The 22,920-nt window shown below is 44.7% G+C and overlaps 1 protein-coding gene and 1 long non-coding RNA gene across 3 annotated transcripts in view; one reads left to right on the top strand and one right to left on the bottom strand.

Annotated features, from left to right (window-relative positions):
* The window catches only part of LOC139802586 (uncharacterized), a 30,037-nt gene extending 10,001 nt beyond the window's left edge, over positions 1-20,036 (top strand). Inside the window, exons 3-6 of one of the 2 annotated variants that reach the window (XR_011728698.1) lie at positions 15,610-15,707; positions 18,653-18,840; positions 19,292-19,401; positions 19,953-20,036. This is a non-coding gene — a long non-coding RNA (uncharacterized lncRNA). Of the gene's footprint in view, positions 1-15,609; positions 15,708-18,650; positions 18,841-19,291; positions 19,402-19,952 lie in introns of both variants that reach the window. The other variant, XR_011728699.1, reaches the window with a different exon arrangement.
* Positions 10,547-12,184, bottom strand: LOC139802643 (protein shisa-1-like). Its single transcript, XM_071757976.1, has 2 exons — positions 11,914-12,184; positions 10,547-11,364 (listed from the first exon to the last, which is right to left on the bottom strand). Exons 1-2 carry the CDS (start codon positions 12,182-12,184, stop codon positions 10,889-10,891), a joined length of 747 nt encoding a protein of 248 aa, XP_071614077.1. The 3' UTR covers positions 10,547-10,888.
* Positions 20,037-22,920: the final 2,884 nt, after the last annotated feature.

Here is a 22,920-nt window from a genome sequence, read left to right as displayed (position 1 = left end):
CCCTTCATTGTTAGCAGTGTACCAGTGTTACACATGCTGCCAAATCTGGAGGAAGAGTTTCATCTTTAGGTTCAGCTTTAGGTTTCCCCCAAGTGTCTTCATCTCAGTGGAATATCAGGCTGCTTGTCTGAGGTGGGCGAAGAGAATGCAAATCTCTGGGGGGTACTCACAGTAAAAGCAAAGCTTGGATGTCTTAGATCACCTTCTAGAGGTTTCTCTGGCTTTCCACTGACTCCAGAGAGAGCTGAAGCTGAGTGAAGTTCTAATTGAAGCCACACAGAGGCTTTGTTGGCTTTTCTGGCTCCCCTTCTCCATCCCTAAGTGCTTTACCTCTTCCTTGTGCCAGGCCAGCTCTTTTTGGGACTGTGCTGGAATGTGCCTCAGTACCTTTGCAGGTTGTTACCTAAACACCCCTGACACCAGCCAGTTCTGTTTTCCTCTGCAAAGTGACAGTTTATACTGTGACAAATTTGTAGCTTTCTGGATGCTTCACAGCCCTCATCAGTGTGTCCTCTGGGGCCAGCCAGATCCTTAGGATGCAGACATAGTCTCCTTCTCCCTAAAATGGGGATGCTTTCCCAATAGACAGGGGTTACATTTCCATTAAATTCTGCCATTTTAGGATTCGTGACACACAGATGATTCTTTGCAGCAGAATGAAGCAATGCACATGCACACACAAAGCCATAATGATGTTGTTCCCTCTCTGCTTTGGGAAATGACAGCTACTGAGAGGCTAAACCCAGAAGAATGGCTCTAGATAAATCTTTGTCTAAATTACCAACAGAGTTTCTCTTTCATCCTTTCTCTCATTTCATAGACCATTGACCAATATTCCCATGCAACCCTCTTTTAATAGAAAAGAAAGATTTCCTCCTAGGCAGGGGGAAAATAAATGAAAATATGATTTGCTTGGACAGATGCTCTGGAGCAGGGAAGCCTGTTGGGATTGTTTATTCAGTAGAAGGAAGAGGAGAACCAATGACAAAAAATGACTTAGAACCCAGGAGACACATAACACTCTGTATGGCAAAACACTTTTCATACATCCAGGACCTCTGCTTATATTTTTTGTGGTTGTGATATTGCAATAAATATCTTCTTCTGTCAAGCATCCATCTCTCTTGTTATTATCTAGGGAAACTTCAGCTGGATTATTAGGGCTGCTGGGTGGATATTTTTGCTCCTGAATTCTTCTGTGGTTGAAACTGAGTGACCATGTAGGATTTATTTCTGAATAAGAGGTGGTAAGTGTGTGATTGAGGAGTGCCTCCTGCAGCAGTGAAACTGCCTCTCCCCAGCTGGGCTACCTGTGACAGGGACTCCTGCCAGATCCCCTTCCCTTCCAAATCTTTCCAGCACTCCTCCCCACAACAAGCTGTTGTGACTCCCTAGCTTAGCAGTGCAGTGACATTTTCCTGTGGAACACGCTTCAAGGAGAAGTGTAATATGTGGTTAAATGAAATCATTTCCAGCAGCACCTGTAGGACTGATCACTGAGCAGAAAGGGAATTTCCACGCACGAGCTGGGATCAGCACAGCTGAGCTCTGCAGAAGGCACTCTGCATTCTTCTCTGAGAGATGCTGTAAATAAAGACACATAAAACCAGCAGGCCGTGTTATTAGGCAGACACTGGTGTGATCTTACTGATCACTGGTGTGATCTTACTGCTATTCACACCCCCATCATTTTGCAAATGGGAGGATAGTTCTGTATAATTTATCTTCAATTGTACCACAGCATCCTTCAGCATCGTGTTTGAGCAGAAACAAATTGTTTCTTTCTCCATCATATTTAAGCCCCTTCCAGGGTTGTATCTTCCTAAAACCCAAAAATGTGCCACATACTGCTTGGGCAGGAGGGAGACACAAGTAGAGCAGTGAACAAGTGAGGATGGAGGCAGACTGGCTCTGGCTGACATTTGCATCCAACCTGAGATTGCAATTCATCTGCAAAATTCTGTGACTTCTTCAAAGGGAATTTCATAGGATCAGGTTTTGCATTTTGTCTTGTGTTGAGCCATTAAGTCCCTGAGCAGCTTTTGTTGGTCTCCAGGAGCTACAGGTTGGAACCTGGCTGCAGCATCTTGTGGTCCAGTAACAGATGATTTTCAAATGCTTTTACTTTAAAGCATCTTTCTACAAAACAAGTGGCTGCGTACATTTGGAAGTGAGAAGAGGGCTTTCCACTTGGGAATAAAGTTGGAATTGCAGCATCACTGCCTCTTTTGAAGTTGGTGGGACAGGCAGAAGGGTAAAGGGAGATGTGACCAGTCTGGTGAGAAGAAGCAGCAGTGAGGGAGGAGGGCTGGTTCAGGGACACCATGCAGGTAGAGTGGGAGGGGAACCAGGCTGGAGGAGCAAGAGGAATGGAGGCAAAACCCTAAAGATGTCACCCAGCAGAGACCAGTAATCCCCTGGGATGGATAAAGAAAATGCAAAGGACATCAGACTAGTATCACAGTGCAGCTATTTAATATTTATGTTATGATCTAGTATGGCAAAGATTTAGAAGTGCAAGAACTCCTTGCAGTGGTATCTGCATACAGCAGATGATGTTATCCTGAGATTTTAGGGCTACCTTAGCAAGAGGTATGTGTGTCATTTGTGTGCAGCTTAAGAGCTCTTCAGTGCACTGAGGAAGGAGTCTGTTATCTGTAGTGAAAAACATGTGGCTGTCAGGGACAACAAAACATAAATAACAGGAGCTGCACACAGGAAACTGATACTAAATTTTACAGTCCCTGGCTGGCTGAGCCTGTCTTCATACAGGCACAGGAAAGTGTAACTTTTCCCTGAATTAATATTCCCCCCAATTCATCTGGCTTTATGCATGCTATTCCTTTAACAAGGGATTGTTCACTTTAGCTCCTGCTTATGCAGGGGCAAAATTGTACTCTCCTGATTGATTTAATGGTTAAAGATGTTTTCCATCTTCCTGAAGTACTGCTCTAAGTTACAGAGCTGGTGTTGCAGTTGTACTGCAACTGTTCTGTTGCCAGGTCTTAATTTTGTTTGGTTCCTTTGGCTTGACTTGGCTTTGTGAAAAATATGCCAAATGAATTGTATCTACTTGAGGGTGCTGTCTCACAGCCAGGATGCAGTTTGATGTTAACTTCATTATTGCAGAAGTCACTCTGGAAGCCAAAGCACACTGACCTACAGCATCTGCAGCATTAGCAGATTATTTCATTCCTGTGTTGGAGATAAACTGTGAGATAAACCTAAAGTGAATATTATGATTAATTTGAGGGAATGCATATGTTTGTGCTTGGAAGCACATCTGGTCTCTTCTGGAGGGAATCAAAAGCCTCCATCTGTTTATTGCAGTAGGCTCTAGTCTGTGTGTGTGGATTCTCTTTTCTGTTGTATATCAGGGCCTGTTTTTGTAAGCCAGATGGTAAAGTGAATGAGATCTGAGGACCCCTGGAATTCCAGGAGCTGTATTCTGCTCTGTATACACATCCTGTCAGTTCCATACTAACTGGATGCAGGGAAACCAGATCTTGATTTGAACAGCAGAGAAAGAGGAGATTTAAAAGGAGAATCCTGCAACCTGTGAACAGCTCTAGGTTGGCAAAGCAAATCCTGCCTGATGTGTGCACGAGAGATGCTGCAGACACTGCCTGCTCCTCCCTTTCCCCTTGGCAGCTTCCTCCAGAGTGCCTGCTCAGTCCTGAGTAGAGATGGAGACATTTCTTCAAATAATAATGCCCTGTTTCCAATTCTCCTATGTAACCTCTAGCCTGCAAGGTAGCACAATTTCATTACATTTGTGAATTCCATCAATAGAAGGTTCATTTAAAAAGTAAAGCACCTGAATTGCTGAGTTACAGCTTGTTAAAAAGCAAAACTTCTGAAAAGCCCTTGATAAATCAGTCACTGGCAGGGATTCAACCAGCATTTCATCCCAGACCCATCTCCAAACCAACACAGGGAGTTCAGTTTGCAAAGTGGCCACTTCTTATCCATGAGCCCTGTAAAGATCCTCTTCCTCTCTGCTGTTTGAGTTCAACAGACCTGGTTTGCTCTACAAACTCCACCAAATTTCACCATACTGTGATGTGGTGGGTGATATGGATCCCTTAGCCAAGTTCCCCTTGATCTGGAATGAAAAACATCGTTTCTTCAGATCAGAAATCAGGGGCTTGGCAGAAACTGCTCTTTATTTCACTTTGAAGCATCAGAAATCAGGGTCTTGAGAGAAACTGCTCTTTATTTCACGTTGAAGCATCAGAAATCAGGGTCTTGGCAGAAGCTGCTCTTTGAAGCATAAATGTATTGAGCTGGGCAAGAGAATTCCCCAGGGTGTTCCAGGGGAGGTCTCGGGGGTTAAAAGCCCCTTTACAAAGCAGCCTCCTGTGCAGTCTTGCATTTTTTTTTTTTTTTCTGCCCAGGCCAATATTAATTTGTAAAAGTTACCTGTGCTCTTCAAGCCACAGCATTTTTACTTTCAGAAATCCAATCATTGCTCCCTAGTGAGTGCAGGAGGAGAACAGACACCCACCAGTTCAGGTTCTGCTACTCCCTGTATGAGTCCCTGATACAATTTTATTCAGCCAGTCCCCTGCAGAAACTCTTTGCCACTGGAAACCCCGAGGTTTCCCAAATTGCAGCTGTGACTGTTGCCACTCCATACCAAACTGGAAATTAAATTGGTTTTGATTACAGTCTTTGCAAAAGTTCCCCTGGTGATCAGCTTAATTCTGATTAAACTCAACGGTGCAGTTGGTAATGGATCACTCAAGGTTTCACTTGTAGGGCACACATTGGTTGGGTAGCTTAAGCCTGTAGTTCTCAAAATCTGTTTTTTTCTATATTTTACTGGATCAAAAGCTCTGATGACACATGGAACAAAGCACTGAAATAGTGCAAATGGAACAAAGCACTGAAATAGTGCAAACTGTTTGATCCAAGCCTGTTTAAGAAAGAAAAAAAGAAAAAAAAAGTTGTGGAATAATTTAGCCTCAGCAGGCTTTATGACATACCAGGTACTATTTCTCTTTACAGAGCTGGCAGAAAGCTAACAGAAACCACAAAGGCTCAATGAACACCATAGTGTGGGCTCTGGGTAGTTTGATAAAAAATGTCATCACACTGTCCTGCCTAATGCAGTCAAATTTATCCTGCTTTTATCTACAGAGTATTTTTAAAAGACATAAGTAAACGTGGCAGGTTTGTTTGTATACCTGTCTGGCAAGGAGATTCACTGGAAATAACAAGGAGCTGGTTTCTAAATCAGTGTTTCTTTTTATTTTCATTTATCTCCCACCCTCTGATACGAGGGGATCACAGCTGCAGGAGATGGAAAAGATTTTGCAATAGTTTTGTTAGTGATGAGGCCAAGAGCTTATGCCAAGGGCCTCACATTCTTCAGTAGAAGTCTGTATAAAAGTTTTTATTTAAAAGACAGCTCAAGATCCACACCAAAATGTGATACTGAGGAAAAAAACAACCTCAAATAGTGAGCCTGATGGCTGAGAAGACCCCACAGAGTACCCAGCAGAGTAACCTGGCATCCCAAGGAAACAAAACTTGTTTCCCAGAGTCCCCATTCCTCATCTTCCCAGTACCTTTTGAATCCATTGATAAACCATGCAGGTATGATACAGGAAGCTGAAACCTCAAGGATCTGAAGTTCCTACAAGCTTCCTGGAAACAGGAGGTAAAATCCTTCTCCAAGAGAGGTGATTTCTAGAGCTCCCCCTGTAGGACCCACCCCAGGACAGGGAGCTGGGATGTTCAGACAGCCCTTCACTCATTTGTCACCTGGTCAGGAATCATCAGAGCATAGAAACAGGAGGCAACAGGCAAGCTTCATCAGTTCCTGCTGCAGACAGAGCTGTCTCTGGGGGTGTTACACTGCCACAACAACCCTTCAATTTTTCACACGTGGACATGACCATAGACACATCCTTAATGGTTGCATGAAGAAAAAATCAAGTAAGATGCCCATTAGAAAGGGGGTAATGTGTGTGGCCCTTGTGACCATTTTTAATGAGCAGAAGCCAGAGAGGGTCCTCTGAAATAAAACATGTGATGCAGAAAAACCCAGAGTCTGCAGCTTACACTGCAAGTTGTCTGTGTCCTGTATTCTGCCAAGTGCAGAACTGAATCCATTTCCCCAAGCCTCAGAAAGCATTTTATTCAGTTATCCTCATCACTAAAGAGCCCAGAGAAATAAAGAAGTTCCCCTGCAATCCCTGAAAGCAACACAGCAGCATCCATCTCTTTTCCTGGCTGCTTTATGCCAGGCTTTATTTGGCATTTCTGTTACTCTGAATCATGATGATGCTGAGTGTCCTAGCAAGCAATTCCGTTCCCTTCCTGAGATTTAATAAGAAAATAACTTGTGCAGCTGGTCCAGAGCTTGATTTGTGCTTAGAAGTACTTTGCACTGGTACAAAGTGTTTGTTTGTCAGTACAACTGTACCAGGAGCATTTCAGCCCCAGGTAGCAGCATCCCTGAGTTTGCAAAATGCTGCTGGGACAGAGCCAGAACCTGGGTTTGTGCAGTGGCAACTGCAGTGAGGTCCTGTATCCAGAATCAGCTTTATAACTCTGACAGAATAAACAGAAATAAACTGTAAAGGACAGACAGGATTCTGAACTTCAGCATCCAAAGTGGCTGCCAAACTCATTGTCACCTTATTCTTTGCCTGGCAATTGGAGAAAAAAAAAAAAAAAGGGGGTGGTGGTGTCAGGGGTTGTAGCAATCCAGACTGTATTTTTAATTTTTCATACAGAAGTCTTACACTGTGACATGTCTTTTTTTTCATTAAAAAAAAAATCCAGCAAAATCCACGTGCAGAGCTACATGAAAGCAAAGAGGCAGGTGGGCAGGCAAGCAGATCACTGTATGCACATCCCAGATTTCCTAGGGAAGGGAAAATATTTCCAGTTTCATCGTGCCAGGCCGCTGCAAGCCTCTGTTTCTGCCGAAGCAGGGACTGCCTGGTTCCTGGGAATGAGGTTTGGAAGTCAGCAGCAGGGCTGCTGTGCTGGTCCTCAGCCAGCTAAGGGAAGGAAGCACTTGGTGTGAGTTGAAACCTCCCACATAGCTTCTGCACAAGAGATCTTATTTAATTTAAAAATAAAAATTAAACCCAGCAAAACAACAAACAGAACGTATCCTGGCAAGAGTGCTCATTTACAGATAAGCTTTGCATCTTTCAGAGGCCCTAGAGAGAAAGGGGGAGCACATAATGATTTGTTTGGTTGTTTTTTTTTTTTTCCTAGGCAGAAACAGATTTATTGGAAAGAAGCAGCTGCTGCCTTCTCCCTTCTTTCCTCGGCGTTTGTCAGGTTTGGTGCAGCAGTCACTGTCACCTCGGTTGCTGTGCAGGGCTGGGTCCCTCCCTCCATGCCCCAGCTTGTGTTCAGAACCCAAAGCTCTCATCTCCAGCTTCCCAAAGCACTCTTAGCCCAGCCCTCTCTTCCTAAACCCAGAAGGAATCCACCAGGAACAATTGAGATAACCTGTGTCATTACTGGGGATTAAGGAGCAAAGAGTGTAAATAATTTCTTAATTAGAAGTTGAGGAGAAGGGGATGGGGCCCTCATTAGGCAAACAAAGCAAAGCATCTGGTACAATAGGTGGTAAGTAGCCTATTAGTCTCTGCTAAGTACTTATTCTTTAGCTTGAACCAGGAAAAGCAGTTTAGGGGAGGAAAAAAAAGGGATTTAGCATGAACACATCCTATCTACCTAAAGATGTGCTAAACTCACTAGCAAGGCTTCTTAAATTAGTAAAGAGATAGAATTTACATTAAAAATACTGTGCTTTTCCCCTACTCCCTGCATGAGTTGATCTGATTTTAATGCAGATGTTAATTGTGACCAAGGTAATCCGAGTTTCCAGAGGGGCTCCATGGAAGATGTTAAGCAAATGGTCCTTTGAAAAATGTCTCTCCAGCCCTTGGAGTGCAACAAATTGGTCACTTCTTGTTTTCTTTTGCAAAGAAATATGGAACCCTTGAAATCTGGCTCCTTGCTGCAAACATGAGGTTTAACTCTTATTAAAAATACTGTGACAGGGATTCAGAAAATCAAGTAGTTCCCCATGCCAGATTTGCCAGATAAGCCCCTTTGCCTTATTTTTTCCTCTTTTTTTTTTTTTTTTTTTTTTTTCAGTTGTGGAATACACGAAGTATGGTGACTCCAAGCACTGCTAATTCTCACCAGAGAACAGTTAAGGCAGCATTGACAGAACCACTTAGCTTTCCTGCTCCTCACTTCTGATCAGCTTTATTTTCTTTTAATTCTTTAGGACTACACATCAACCTCTTGGCCTTTTGTTGATTTGTTGGTTGGCTTTTGTTTGCTTTAGGTTTTGGTGTAGGTTTTTTTCTGGTTTATTGGTATCTTATCTCTGGCTTCTAATTTAATTAAAAACCTCATCCTGAAGCTGCCTGCTGGAGAGTTTTCCATCCCAGTTGAAGTTACCAGGAGGTCTGGAGGCACAAGAGTAGCAGCTGAAGTTTCCTGCCAGGTGACACAGTCCTTTGCTTTCCTAGTTCACAAAATCTATAGCAGAGAATAATGATGTTTTAGAGGAGAGACCTGCTGATACAACCACAGATTCTCAGTTTCTAATGCCTGGGTCTGCCAAGCATAAAATGGAACTTCCTAACAGCATAAGCAAGCCAGGAGTTGCTCTGCATTTCCCAGAACTAAGAGCATCAGGAAGGATTTTGTTCATTTATCTCTGAACTGACAGGGTTTTTTGTCCTGATGTCCTGTCCAAATTGGACATTTAACCACATAAACTACTCCGTTCACCTGCAGGTTCTCCTAAGCCAACCACAAACAACAGTAACTTCATTTTTTTTTAAAAAAAAGCCATTTTTTAAATGCTTTGAGGGGATACAAGATTAAAACCTAACTTGAAAAGCCATCATTCCATCTGCTGTATTGTGTATCAACAAACCCCAGTGACCTTTCACAGCACAACTTTTAAGTTCAAGCTAGTGTATTTCTTGAAGCTTTAACTTACTATTTTTCACTGCTCAAACAAGTGCACACCACAAGTCTCAGTATTTTGAGGAAGCTTTTATTTTTAGCATATTTTGTTGCCATTCTTATACACCTACTCCAGCTTTAAGAGGAGCTGGCAGCCTAAACATAAGGCAGCACCCTGGGGCAGCAAGGTTTTGTGACATTATGGATTCACACCATTATCTGAACACACCACCTTGTCCCTACAACAAAGTAAGGCACTCGGATATGTGTGTGCTTGCTGTGAGCAGCAGTGTAAGACACAGCTGCTAGCCAGAACTGAGATACAAAGTTTGGAAGTAAAACAGTTCCCTGTTGCCCCTCAGTTCAAGAAGGACAGGGAAGTGCTTGAAAGAGTCCAGCGCAGAGCTACTGAGATGATTAAGGGAGTGGAACATCTCCCTTATGAGGAAAGGCTGAGGGAGCTGGGTCTCTTTAGTTTGGAGAAAAGGAGACTGAGGGGTGACCTCATCAATGTTTTCAAATATGTAAGGGGTGAGTGTCAGGGAGATGGAGTTAGGCTTTTCTCAGTGGTGACCAGTGATAGGACAAGGGGTAATGGGTGTAAATTGGAGCATAGGAGGTTCAAGTTGAATATCAGAAAACATTTTTTTACTGTAAGGGTGACAGAGCCCTGGAACAGGCTGCCCAGGGGGGTTGTGGAGTCTCCTTCACTGGAGACATTCAAAACCCACCTGGACACGTTCCTAGGGGATGTACTCTAGGGGGCCCTGCTCTGGCAGGGGGGGTTGGACTAGATGATCTTTCCAGGTCCCTTCCAACCCCTAGGATTCTATGAGTCTATGATTCTATGAACAGGCAAAAAAAGAGTGCAAGGTCATCCATTTGTTTACAAGCATATTAGTCCCCCGGACTCCTCAAAGTCTCAAGCATCTTTATCTTACCAGTTTTCTGGTTGATAGGCAGTACTAACATAGGAAAGGCTTTAGCATTTACTTAGAAGATTTTTAAGCCTTGCCCCCTGCTCCTACTGGTAAAACCTGTGGAGTCCTTTTAACATGCCTTCACAGGATAATCACTCAGGTTTCTGTGCCCTGAGGAGGTGGTAAAACACTCCAGCTGTGAGGAGTGTATTTTGACAACTTCTTCCTATCGGTGTCCTGCTGGGAAGGGGATGGCTGCAGCCCTCGGCATAAATCCTCACCACCAAGTAGGCAAGCTCAGGAACTGATTGGAGTCTTATTTTATTCTTACCTTACCCTGCAATTCTTCAGCCATCTGAAGGGCTGTCAGGTAAAGACAGACTAAAAGACCACTCAACCACTGGAAGAGGGGAAGGAACACATGGGTTGTTTTACCACCTTCCCCTAGGATCTGAACTAACAGTACATTTTGCTGAAATCAGGGCTAGAAGTCACTTCTTTAGCAGCTTAACAACTTAACTGATGGTTCAGCAGGGGCAGGTGAATCACAGGCAGAGTTTTCCCACCTTTCATCACTTCACTGGTAAAGTGTCTGGTTTAAGTACAGCCTGTCCTGTCCCTGCCCTGCAGGCTGCCCGGTGGCATCTTCCTGTCCTAAGGTGCTGAGGAGAGGCACAGCTACAGACACTGAAACCCTGTCCCCTGCAACATGGTAAGGCAGCTTGAAAGGTCCAGGGAAGGGTGGTATTTGTTTCCACAGCTTCAGTCATTCCTTGAGCAGGCCTCAAAATGGTGCCTTTTTCAATAGTATTAAAATAATGCAAGTTAAAAACCCAAGAACCTAAAAGAAGTTCCAAAACCTCCTCTTCAGAGCCATAAAAAGCCAAAATCGATGCACTTTCTAATAGCATCTGACATTTGAAAGTCCTTGTTTTCAGCCCAGAGGAACTTTTTCTGATAGTTAAAAGTAGCTCCGGGCTTGGGCTGCCTCCTGCTGGGTCATCTGCTCAGACATGAACTCCTGAGTGCATCATCTGGTCACCCTCTGGTACCCCGAAAGGGGAGGCACTGGGTCCATAAATTGTTCTTTTCAGGAAAGAGGCTGGTGCCAGGAGGGTGGTGTGATCAGTGGGTATCCTCTGGGTAGCACGGGAAGGGGGCAAGAGTTGCCCAGTGGTGGGTGGAGGATTTAAGAAGTGAGCATCTTCAGGCAGCCCAATAATGGGGAGAGATGGAGCCAGGGCCATGCAGATGTTGCTGCTCTGAGGACCACTCAGGGAGCTTCTGGTGGCAGAACTGGAAGCAGGGAGGTGAGAAGGAAGATCAGGTTCTAGCAGCCACCTCTGACCAGGTGCAAGTCCACTTTGCTGCCCTTCCTCCTGGGATTTTAAGCACTTGCAGCAACAAATTCCAACACAGGCACCTCCAACAACAAATGCCACAAACACAGATCCAACCAGGAGGAAAGGCACGTACACGGGCACTGGAAAGAGGAGAGTGACATTAGCCATTCATTCATGGGCTGTCCTAGGTTACAGCATGGAGCTCCAAAGAACAGAGCAGAGAGGAAGGATCTGGCTGATGCCACCAAAGGAGAAGGTTATCACGTCTGAGATGGCACCAGGGGAAGGTTGCTGCATCCATGATGCCACCAAGGGAAAATTACTGCATCCAAGATGCCACCAAAGGAGAAGGTTGTGACATATGAGCTGGCACCAAGGGAAGGTTATCACATCTGAGATGCCACCAAAGGAGAAGGTTGTTACATCTGAGGTGGCACCAAGGGAAGGTTATCACATCTGAGATGCCACCAAGGGAGATTTTCTACATCCAAGATGCCACCAAGGGAAGGTCAGTACATCCAAGATGCCACCAAGGGAAAATTCCAGCATCTGAGATGCCACCAAAGGAGAAGGTTGCTACATCCGAGATGGCACCAAGGGAAGGTCACTACCTCCAAGATGCCACCAAGGGCAGGTTACTGTATCTGAGATGCCCCCTTCCCAAAGTGCAAGAGGCAGGAGGAGCTTACCTGGCACCGGAGGCCTGGGGCTGGGCTGCTGATGGTCCCCAGGACAGCGGCCCTGGTCCAGCCGGGCCTCTCTGGCCGAGCAGCAGTAGCGCAGGCTGCAGGTCCCACAGCAGAAGGTGGCCTGGGGGCTATCGTAGAGCTCGGGGCACTGGAAGCCACGGTGGCCACGCTGGGGGCTGCCCACCCACCCATGGCAGAACTCCCCTGCCCGCCCGGGTCCCCACTGCAGGGCCAGCAGCAGGAGGAGGGCACAGAGAGCCCCCGGTGCCATGGTGGGGTGCCTCATCTCCAGCCACTTGGCCACACTAAGCTTTTTTTTTTTTGTCCCCTGCCTCTGCTTTTTTTGAAAGGTCAGGCACACACTCCCCGGGCAGTGTCTGAGCTCCTGTTTCAGGAGTTTTTATCTCTTGACCTGCCTCTAATCCCCCTCTCCTTAGAGCACCAAAGCAGGACCCACCAATTGAAAACCACTGGCAGCTACTCCAGCTCCACCTTCCTCCCTGCCCTCCTTCCATCCTCCAGGGAGCAGCCCCCTGGTCCCTGCTGGGGAGGGCACATCCCACACTCCTGCTCAGCCAGGAAAAAGCTGAAAAGCCCAGGGGTCTCTTGGGATCAAAGTTCCATTCCTGCAGGAGCTTGGCAGTGGCTGAAGTGTCCGAGGTAGGAGGCTGGGGACTGAGCTGGGAACAACATATGAGGAGAGGACAGAAAGAAAATTTCCAGAGTAGAAAGAAAATTTACCAGCTTCAAATGGGCTCTAAAGTGTAATTAACATTGGTATTGGTATTGGTATAATGGTCAATTTTACTTAGTTTAACAAGGATAATCAATGACATTAATACAAAGAAGAAGGTTTTTAATCTCCAAGTGTAGAAAAATGTTTAAAAGCTCTAAGTTGGTCTAACTTCTATACTCGTGGTCAAAAACCTAGAGGCTGGAAATTTTGTGTTCTTTTTGCACTTCAAAATTTCCAGCCTCTAGATTTTCACATTCTGCTTTCCCTCTACACGTTGCTTTCCACAAATTAAAAAGTGTGTAAAAAGGGGATAAAACACCTATTTTAACATCTCTGGAAGTTTCATCTACGCAGAAAAATCCTACAGATTCACAGCACTGGAGCAGTAGTGACCTCTTTACCTTTGAACCAAAATAAAAGCAGAGCTTTTGAGGTCTGTCCCAGTCCCCTGGCTCAGCACTTGGAGCAGGGAGTTAAGGCAACATCTCTTGGAGCAGAATCCTGGTAGTGTGTAGCACTATTTGCAGCTTGTTGGAAAACTCCAGAACATGTGCTGGTTCCCACACAGTTTTTTTAGGGGTGTTGCCATTGATTGTAGAGTCCAATGGTGCAGGCTCCTGGTAACATTTGCACAAAATCACCTTCCTTTTGATGATATTTTTAGTTTATTATTAGCTAACAGCTTGCACACTTCTGCTTTACTAACTATTAGTTGAGTCATATTTCAGCCTGCCAAAGCCATCAGCTCTCATCACCTTTGCCAGTCAGTCACCTTTCTTGCCTCATTTTTTAATTGGCTTTTTGGCAAACATGGGGACAGAGATCCTTGGATGGAGAAATGTCAAATGAAATCTCAGTTTAGAAGCAGAGCCCTTTCCAAATGCTGCTCAGCACACCCAGAGGGGCATTTTGCCCTCCTGCCTTTCAGCTCCCCAAGTGTAAGGCTGCCTGACCCTGTAGGAACTAATTCTATAAATCCATGGCCACTGGCTAGAAATTCTGAGCAGCCCCAACACCCTTTAAAAGGCAACCAGAGGTGAGTGCTCTGCTGTTTTGGATTGGACTCTCAAAACCCTGAAGTGATGCTTAAAGCCCAAAGCTGTATCTGCCTTAAGGAAAACTCCAGTTGCTTCAACCTCAGCACTAAATATTGACTTTTCTTATTTGTTGGTGTGGGAAAAGGCAGCCTCAGACAGGCTTTAGGCACTCTGCAAGAGCTCATCATAATAAAAACAGTAAAGATAATAGGATGCAATTGTTTCCTCCCATCTTCCACATTTAAAGAGTATAAAGGCTCCTGCTAAGCCAAGTATTCAAATGCTAAGAAATTCCTCTTGAATTAACCCTTTGAAGCCCCTTACAGGGTTTCCTCTCTCTGCAGAGACACTGTCCTTAAGGACATGCTCCTGTATTATTTTTTCCTACCTCACTTGGCAGGGATAAGCTCTTGGAAACTAAAGGCAGAGTTGCTGTTTGAGATCTTTGTGTATGTTCTGAGGGGCATTTGTTTCCCCATGCAAGATCTGTCTTTTTTTTTTTTTTTTTTTTTTTTGGCTTATACTGTTCTGTGCTGTCAACTTCGGGGCTGCAGAAGGAAATGAATGGAACTGTGTGTGAAAATTGTGAATGTTTGAATCACTTGTGACCCACTTTGGGTTTTGACAGGATAGAAAGGGCTCCTTGGATATAAGAGGATGCTGGTTGTGAGGGACAAGGGTAAACCATGGATAAATTTATATTCTAGTTCCTTAGTTTGGGTCACTCTTGGCTTTCTTACACTTTCACCTGCCAGGGTGGAATTTTTTGTTGTTGTTCTTTGCCAGCTCTGGGGAAGTTTTAAACCAAAGCAATCCAGCCTGTTTTCCATGGGGGAACAGTGATGAGGGTTTCCCATTAGGAACAACAACAATCCTGTTACCTTTTCTGGGTGTCCCAGCAGCCAAAACATCTTCACTTTTTACCATGGAAATCGCCCTTACAGAGAAGTTGTTTTGTTTTCTTTTCCCCTGTGAGGTTTGTTTCTCTTATTTAAGGAAATGCACCTGCCCTCCTCATGTAGGCAGACAGATGATTTAAAATTCCTTTTTTTCTAAGCAGGAAACACAAACTGGAAACCTCCCTGCAGCTGCTTTGCCTTCCCTGCAGAGCCAGTGGTCAGTGTTTTCCAGTCTTCTCTAACGTTGAAGGTTGAACTCTGCCACCAGCTTTTAGGGAGATTCTTGGCATTTCTGAATGTTGAGGGAATAAGAAAGGAGGGAAGAAGTCCTCTTTTGGGGCAGGAGTTTTTTTTTTTACTGTACCAGCACTTTCCAACAGACTTCAGTAAAAACACATCTTGAATTTTGAGTTAGACTTTGACAGTCTTCACTCCTGGTGATTTTCCTTCTGCTCCCAGCTGTGTGTCTGTTTTCTCCTTGCAGAAGAGCCAGGCTCATTTCTGCCCTTTTCCACCACAGATCTTTTGAGGGGGGAAAATCAAGTGTTCTTGTGTTCCCTGCTGAGCTCTTCCCTCTGGAACCAGCCCCTTACTTGATGTCAGGCAAAGCCTGGAGGGCCCAGTCTGGCTCTTCCTCACCTGAAAAGACAAATCACCTGTAACAAGCAGACCCTAGAAAAGAGGATGGCAGACCTTACCCAGATGGTGATTTACTGAGGTGTGCTTTTTGAATGGTTGTTCAGCCTGAATGCTTTTGATTGTTCATTTACAATAGGCCTGATTTTCAAGAGTCTTCACAGCTTCCCGGGGAGGCAGCAGGAGCTGCTGGAGCCTGTGTAAAGATCAAGCCCAGGCTGTGTTGAACAATGCTGCCCTTGCAATGGGACCTAAAGATAAAAGACAGGAAGAGTGGAACCAAACTGTCCTTGCCAGCTCAAATCACAATATGTCTGGTGTTCAAACAAGTCTGGATATTTTATTGTTTTTTACTGAGTTAGTTTTAAGTTTTTCTTTCTTGTTTCAGATGCAGTTGGTTCAGAGTTTAAAGGATTAGAAGCCTGAAATGCTGGAAATCTCACAGGAAAACCTGCTCTTAAAAATCTCCAGCTCTGAATTGGATGAGTATCTGACCCCTTGGGCTCTTATTATTTTCTGTTGAATTTTTCTGCAGCAGGCATTTTCTAACTAAGTATAAAAGGCTGCTCTCAGAGGCTCTGTGTTTATAGCTGAGTTGAAGTCAAGCTACTGGGAAGTATCATGACAGCTTGGATCATGCTTCATAAGCTTAACTCAAGGTCTTTGCAGGCATTTGGATTCATCAGAGCACGGTCAGGAATAAGTCTTGACAGGGCAGCTGATAGGCTGTGGAATAGCAGTTTCATTTGTATTTTGGTGGGTGTATTTCAGTCAAGGAAAGTGGGCAAGTTGCTGCATAAAATGACACAGAGTTTCTGCCCTGAGCTCCTAACAGCCTTCATGTGAGGCAGGGAATTGGATTGAACATTTCCATAGAGGGATGGAAGGAAAGGTAGAAGAACTTAATCGTGAAGATTCTGGAAACTGGTTGAGGAAAGAAAAGAAGCTTATGGCTGACAGGAAAGGGAATAAAGGGAATCAGGAGTCAGCAGGGAAGCCTTAAAAAGAGGGGTAGGCAGGCAGAATAGTGTTATACTTATCAAGGTGATAACCAAAACAATATGTTGAAAGTCTGGCAGTGCTTCTCCTAAGAACACTTGAAACACTGGAAATAAAGACAAGAAAATTACTAGATAATTTCATGCAGGAACATCTCCTTCACAGTTACATTAAGAAAAGAAGATGGGATAAGGTAGACACCTTCCTAAATTGCTTTCCTTTTTAAATGTCTATAGGAGCAAGGCTATTTAGTAAATGGAGGTTTGGGACCCAACAGCTGTAAGTTCCAGTTTTTTGTCAGTCCCAGGGAAAGGCAGAGAGACACACAGAAAAACCCAGAAACCAGCAAAGATGTGATCCTTTCAAAAACACCATGTCACCCAAGGGCTTGCAGAAGATAAGTGTTTGGTGGCTACCCCAGAAGAGATCAGCCCTGGTGCTGCACTGGGAATTAAATGAAGCAGTGACATAGATGGCCACTGTAAGACTGATTCTTCTGTTTCTTGGTACAAGTCTTTGTAGTGTTTTCTGGATACTGCTCGTTTCTTCCTTTAAATTACTGTGCTGTCTCTTGGGGTTGTCTCTCCTGACACTCCCTTACATCCTGCAGACACAAGTTGTGATCTGCCTGGCAGTTCTGCAATTGCTCTGACACTTGAGAGGAACCTTACATTCCATCAGCCACATACTGCTGCTTTCAGTTTGCTGGCAGCCCTTGTGCCACTCAGACATTCACTGGGGAACTGGCTTTATCTCCTCTGGCTTGTGGTTTGGGGACCTCCTGTCACAGTCCCCTTTTTTGTGTGTGTGTGATTGCACTGGTGAGATCCAGCACACCAGAGCACAGGGGGGATCTGCACTAAACACCCTGGGTGTCTCAGACTATAAACCATGAAACTCTGCCTTGAGGAACAAGGGAAGACCCCGGAGATAATGCCTGTGAGCAGGAGTTCCAGCCCTTCCTATTTCCTGGCTGTTTGTCTGGATCTCTCCCAGAACATTCCATGAGCACACACTGTAAAGCTGGAATGGTGGCTGTTGCTTCAGTTTCACCCTGACTGTAAGAAAAGCAGAACTGAACAGGACACAAAACCATGTGATGCATCAGGGATTAAGTTTCTTTCTGATGCCATTCTCTCCTTTTCCCTGATAGTCACACACGGAGTGAATTTGGCCCCACAGGTCTAAAATGTCCTGGCAGCACCCTTGTGAACACAAACCCATGAGTTCTGCAGGGTGCAGATAGATGGGGAAGGGGAGGGAGTGGGGAGCTGCCCCGAATCCCAAGCACTGGAATGGGCAGTGAAACTGATCACTTGGAATTCAGGCAAGGGGAAATATTTGAAGATAAAGAGGAATAAACTGTTACCCTCAGAGAAACCCAAGCCTTTCTAGAAAGTTAGAAAAGTTCCATTCACTTAGTATTTTTATTGTATTTCTGCTCCATGGCCTTTAAAATAAGGTCTTCTCTGAATGATTTCTGAGCAGAAAAGGCAGCAAAGTGGCCACATTTCACTATTCTGTGCCCAGGATGATGCTGGAGAATCAGCTGGTCCTCCCTGCCCTGTTCATTACCAAGAGCTTCAGACCATTTAAGAGGCATTGGTATTTCTGGATATTTCATCAAAGCCAAATTTCAAGGTGAACCTCTGAACCTCTTTCAGCTTGACCATTACTTCTTATAAGTGATGTTTTCATTTTCATCTAATGCCAAGGAAAGTCTTTAATTCTCCCCAGCTGGCATCAGAGATAAGGGACTAAAACCCCCAGACATTAAAACATGGAACAGTTCTCTTCTGTGTTACTTTAGTCTTTGTGCTTTAGTGCTTCAAGCCTTTCTCTTCTTCCCAGCTCACCTCAGATATAAGGCAAAATACTCAGTGAGCAAAGAAATAAAGGGGAGCCATCTCAAGTGTGGCTTTGAAGCTTAGCCCATATTCCAGGCAGTTGCCTGTCACTTTCTGAGAGGTGTCTATCCTGAAGGGTTAGCTCAGATCCATCAGGGAGAGCTCTTGGGATGCAGTAGGAATTGGTTGGGTGGTACAAAACTCTGCACTTTACACGATCTGATCCTTTGATTGCAACACCAGGCTGGAGCCTGTGTTGTCCTGTGTGGTACCAACATAAGGGATTCCATGAATTTCAATTGCAGAACCAGCAGTGCAGTTCCCTTGTTTCCAAATCAAGGCAATGATCACATTCTGGAGTCCCACTGCAAGTGCCAGGGTGCACGTTGGGAAACGAAGGGCACTATTTGGGCTGCATATCCTCATTGCTTTAATTACTGATGTCTGGGCTGAGGGGGCAGAAATAGCCCTGAGATGAGCCCATCCCTGGAGCTGTTACTTGAGCAAGTGTGATGTGGACTCCCTGACACTTCAGGAAGACAGAACTCTAGGATGAGATTTTATTTGTCTGTTTATTTTGCAGAGTTGCTTTTCACACTAGAGTTCCACTTTGGAATTGGAACAGATTGATGAGATCTGCTGTAACATTGGACAGAAATAACCTTCTACAGACACAGTCTGCTGGGACAGGAACAGGGGGACGTGGCAGAGACAAGTGGGATTGCAAGACTGAAGAACCTGTCCTTCAGCTGCTCCAGTGGGACATATGTTAGGTATGAATTCTTGTGCTCTTCAGCTTGGTGACATTTTCCCACCTGCAGAAGTGTCACTGACTGGAAGGATTGGTTGTGATTGGCACACTCCCCAGATGAGGATGTTGCCAGGAAGGCTGAGGACATGTAGGTCAGGACTGCAGTGCACTGTTGAGCCTTGAGGCTGAAGTAAGGACTGCTGCAGGTCAGGGGTGAGTCTGGGGGAGTCTGGGGGGTGCTTGCTCTCTGTGTCTGACACACAGCATGTTCTGAACACATCACTGAACAACACTGATGGCAGTTCTGACACAAACAGCATCAGTATCAAACCTGCACTCTGCCAGTTTCACATTTGATTCAGGTGGTTAAACTGAATTTGATGCTTTTACTTCTAATTGAAAAACACTCTTGATTATTTGTCTCACAACTGAAACTCAGGGTTGACCTTTGTTCTCTCCACATGACCCTGAAGTCAGAGGAGCAAGAAGCAGAAAGGCATCCCATCCATTTCAGCCCCCACGGAGTGGCTCCTCTTCTGCCTGCAGCTGCTGGTGTGTGGCTGGGAGCTCTCACCCCTTGCAGGTAACTGAAACAACTCTAGAAAACTTTGGTAGCCTGAAATAACTGCAGCAACCTCTGGAGATGTGGCTAGCCCAGGTTCAGGAAGCTGATCCTCTCTGCACATCCCTCCTTGGCTGTAGCAGAGAGAGGGGTGAAGGAAAGAAAACCATCATAAAATCCAACTCACTGGAAGCAAAAGAGATGTGGTAGAACATCCTCCCAGCACACAATTGCTTCCTATGGCACATTGCCCAGTGCTCTGTTAGTAACCCTAAGGATGACAGATGAAGTTTGATATGCACACTGACTGAGAAAAATTGCTGGTTGTCAGAACCTCAGCAGCCAAGACAACAGCTATGTTTATTGACTTCCAAATTGTAATATAATCTTAGTTATTGGTAAACTCAATGTTGTCCAACTTATACCCTCTCTGGAAGTGCAGCTAATGGCCTTGCAGCAAGGGTAGCAGCTCAGCTTTGTACTGCTCCAGCATATTAAACTGTCACAGTAACACACTGATGTATTGCTGTACTTGAACTGATCTTCTTTCTCTCCATCTGTAAATTGCTCAGGTCTGAGATCTTACAACCAAAAGCAATCAAGAGATAAAATCCATAAATGTGCATATTAGAAAAGAAAAATTTAACAGGAGATTACAAGGTGAGTAAGAAAACATTCACACTGGTGGAAATAATAGAATTACTAAAGGGAATTCCAGCTTCAGGATTCTGAGGATCAGAAGCAAAGTAATCTGCTATAAACTTCCCTTCCTCTTGCATCTCCAGACTTTCTAATGAAGATAATTATTATACTTAACTGAAGTTAGCCTTCCTTTGAGCAAGAGGTTGGACTAGATGACTTCCAGAGGTGCCTTCCAACCTTGATGGATTTTTTTTCCCCCCTTTTATTCTATTTTACAGTCAGAATTACTGGTACAGAGACTGGGTGCCTTAGCAACGCAGTAAATCAACAGGACAGACCAGAATTCAGCAGATTGGATGCTGACACTGTGTCCCTTTGCATGGCAGGGCTGTAGCCAGGAGTGGCAGCTGAGGGCTGTGTCACACCTGCCCAAACTGGGGAGTGAAGAGGTGGATGGGGGTGGCTGTGCCTGTCTCCAAAAGCCCTTCTCTTTATCCTGGAATGAAAGCAAGCAAAGGTCTAGCTAATTTTCTCACTGAAAAGATAGTGCATGCAGAGTTACTGAAATTTGAGTTTCATTACAAATGGGGAAAAAACAATTTTCAAGTATGGCAGGGGAAAACCCCAGGGGAGATTTCCTTCAGCAGCCAAGAAATGCTTGTGTTTGGCTCCAGTCCTGAATTAGATGCCTTTCTGTTATTTGCCAAACACTCTCTCAGATCTCCAGATGCTGCTAACATCCATCCTAACATCATACTGCATTTAAGTGCTCTCCTTCCCTGCATTACACAGTTCCTGGCATCTTTGAAGTCTTTCCTGGACCCACATCCCTCTTCACTCTGATGAGCTGCAATAGTTTGTTGGGAGGAAGCTCATCCACCCTTTGTCACTGTGGATTGAGTCCTGCCTCAGAGAAAAAAAAGAAAAACCAAAAACTCCATTTCATCAAATAGGGATAAATTTGCCACTGCTAACAAGCTTGGCTGGGTCAGAGCTTTGTGTGCTGGAACAAAGACTTTAAGACCCTGAAACATGTCAGTATTGCCAGGAATGTCCTAGTCAGCCTCTCTGCCATACATATTTTAAGGCACTGGATCACTTGGAGATTGTTCTTGTCTTAAACCAGGGGAAGATTACCCACCAGATCCTTACAACTCAAGTTTGCAGAAGTCCATGCCTAGTTCTGCTTTCATATTCCCTGAATTAAGCTACTTGAAAATTTTTCTTCTCTGGGAAGATGCTTCAGAATCTGTTTGTGACAGTCAAAATTCTAAAATCTGGGCAAAACCTGTGCTCCCTGAGGCTATTTCTTGAGACAGCAATTTCTCCAGCAGCATTAAAGTGAGAAAAACAAACTCTGAAGGCCAAATTAATGTCTGGTGTCATTCAGCTGACCTTGGCATCAGTGTGCCAGGACTGGCCCTGGCCATGCACATACATTATTACACTGTCTGCTTACAAAATGACAGGATCCAGCATCTGGGCAGGACTGACTGCCTGCAACTGCTTGTTGGGTTGTATCTAAACCCACCATCTCACTGTATTTTGGGCACTATTCTCTTTATAACATTTGTAAACAAGGCTCCCTTTCCAGCAGCCCCTTGGGCACTGGTATTCCAGGAGCTTAGTGTGGGTGTCCAGTTATGCTCCCTCCCATCCTTCACTCAGTAAAAAAGGCACAATAATTTTTTTTCTCTCAAATGTTTACTGGGCAAAATGTATTTTTTCCTCCACATTACACAGGATTTCACTGTTTTGTTAAAAGGGATTTATGGTGGTAACTTCAGCTGCTTGTTCAGCATCTCCTAAATGGTGAGTGGCTAATGAAAATGAGATCACAGGAATGAACCTTTAGGTGTTGGACACACCATACCTACAACTTAGCCTACTTTTCCCTGCAAACTGAAGATCTTCAAACTGGCCTCCAGATTGCAAAATAATTTTAGAAAGCCACTCTTCTGTCAGCAGAAAGCCAGTCTGTTGGTGGCCTCCATATGAATAAAGAACCAATGTCAATGTAAGGAACTCAGAGCAGGATCAAAAGAATGTCAGGTTCCTGAGGGACAGGGAGATGTCTGTAATAAATGTGACTTAAAATGACAGAAAAAAATCTGTAGTCCCAAGATGCTGTGAGCTGTACTTACAAGTTCAGCCAAGGTTGTGACATTGTCTTGGTGGCCTTTTACAAGACAGTCACAGCTCTGTGTCACTTCTCTTCACCCATCAAACAGGGTTTTAGCCCTGTCCTCCTCACCCAGCAGAGGACATTCAAAAGCCTCTGTCCACAAAACCTGTTCACTGAATCCCCCCTCCTGATGGGTGCAGGGCTGGGCTCTCTGGTTGTGCATCTTGCCCAGCTGAGATGCTGCAGCCCTGCAAGGGAAGGTGCTGCAAGGCAGTGACACCTCCTCCTTCCTCTTCCACTCCTGCACAGCTCTGTGGGAACCAGGAGTTACTGGTGACTCCACCTCATATTTTAGAAGTAGTTTTTTGGTGCCTGCTGTTTCTTTCACTGTTCTGCCACCAGTTTACCACAGCAGCCGTGTTATTTCTTGCTGTGGAGTGAATGCTCTGAGGGAGCTTATGCAGTGCAGCTTTTCTTAAGCTAATGCAGTGGAGTTTGATTTTTTGAAAGCCTTCCAGCTGGTTACAGCTCTGATTAATTGTCTGAGATGCAGCTCAACCTTGTCTTAGCAAAGAGTCTGATCAAACTGACTTTACTGAGTAGTGTCTTTGCAAAACAAGAAAGCAGAGCAACACAGAGCAAGAGCAGCTGGAGGACAGGTGAAATGGCCTTGGAATTCCATGCTTCATTGATCTGGATGGTTGTAATTTTTTATTATTTCTCACCAAAAACACTCAAAATTTTTTGCCAAGTTCAACTCTGTTACTTGCTTT

This window comes from Heliangelus exortis, chromosome 14, assembly GCF_036169615.1.
Source record: "Heliangelus exortis chromosome 14, bHelExo1.hap1, whole genome shotgun sequence".
Taxonomy (NCBI): Eukaryota; Metazoa; Chordata; class Aves; order Apodiformes; family Trochilidae; genus Heliangelus; species Heliangelus exortis.
Note: the sequence above shows the minus strand (reverse complement) of the source record. Positions and strands in the feature narration are given on the sequence as shown.

Bases quoted from the DNA above. Each gene is read 5' to 3' on its own strand.
- LOC139802643 (XM_071757976.1), bottom strand. From the start codon at position 12,184: ATGGCACCGGGGGCTCTCTGTGCCCTCCTCCTGCTGCTGGCCCTGCAG. The intron at 11,365-11,913 runs GTAAGCTCCTCC...TCCTCTTTCCAG, and splicing joins CCCCAGGCCTCCGGTGCCAG to TGCCCGTGTACGTGCCTTTC.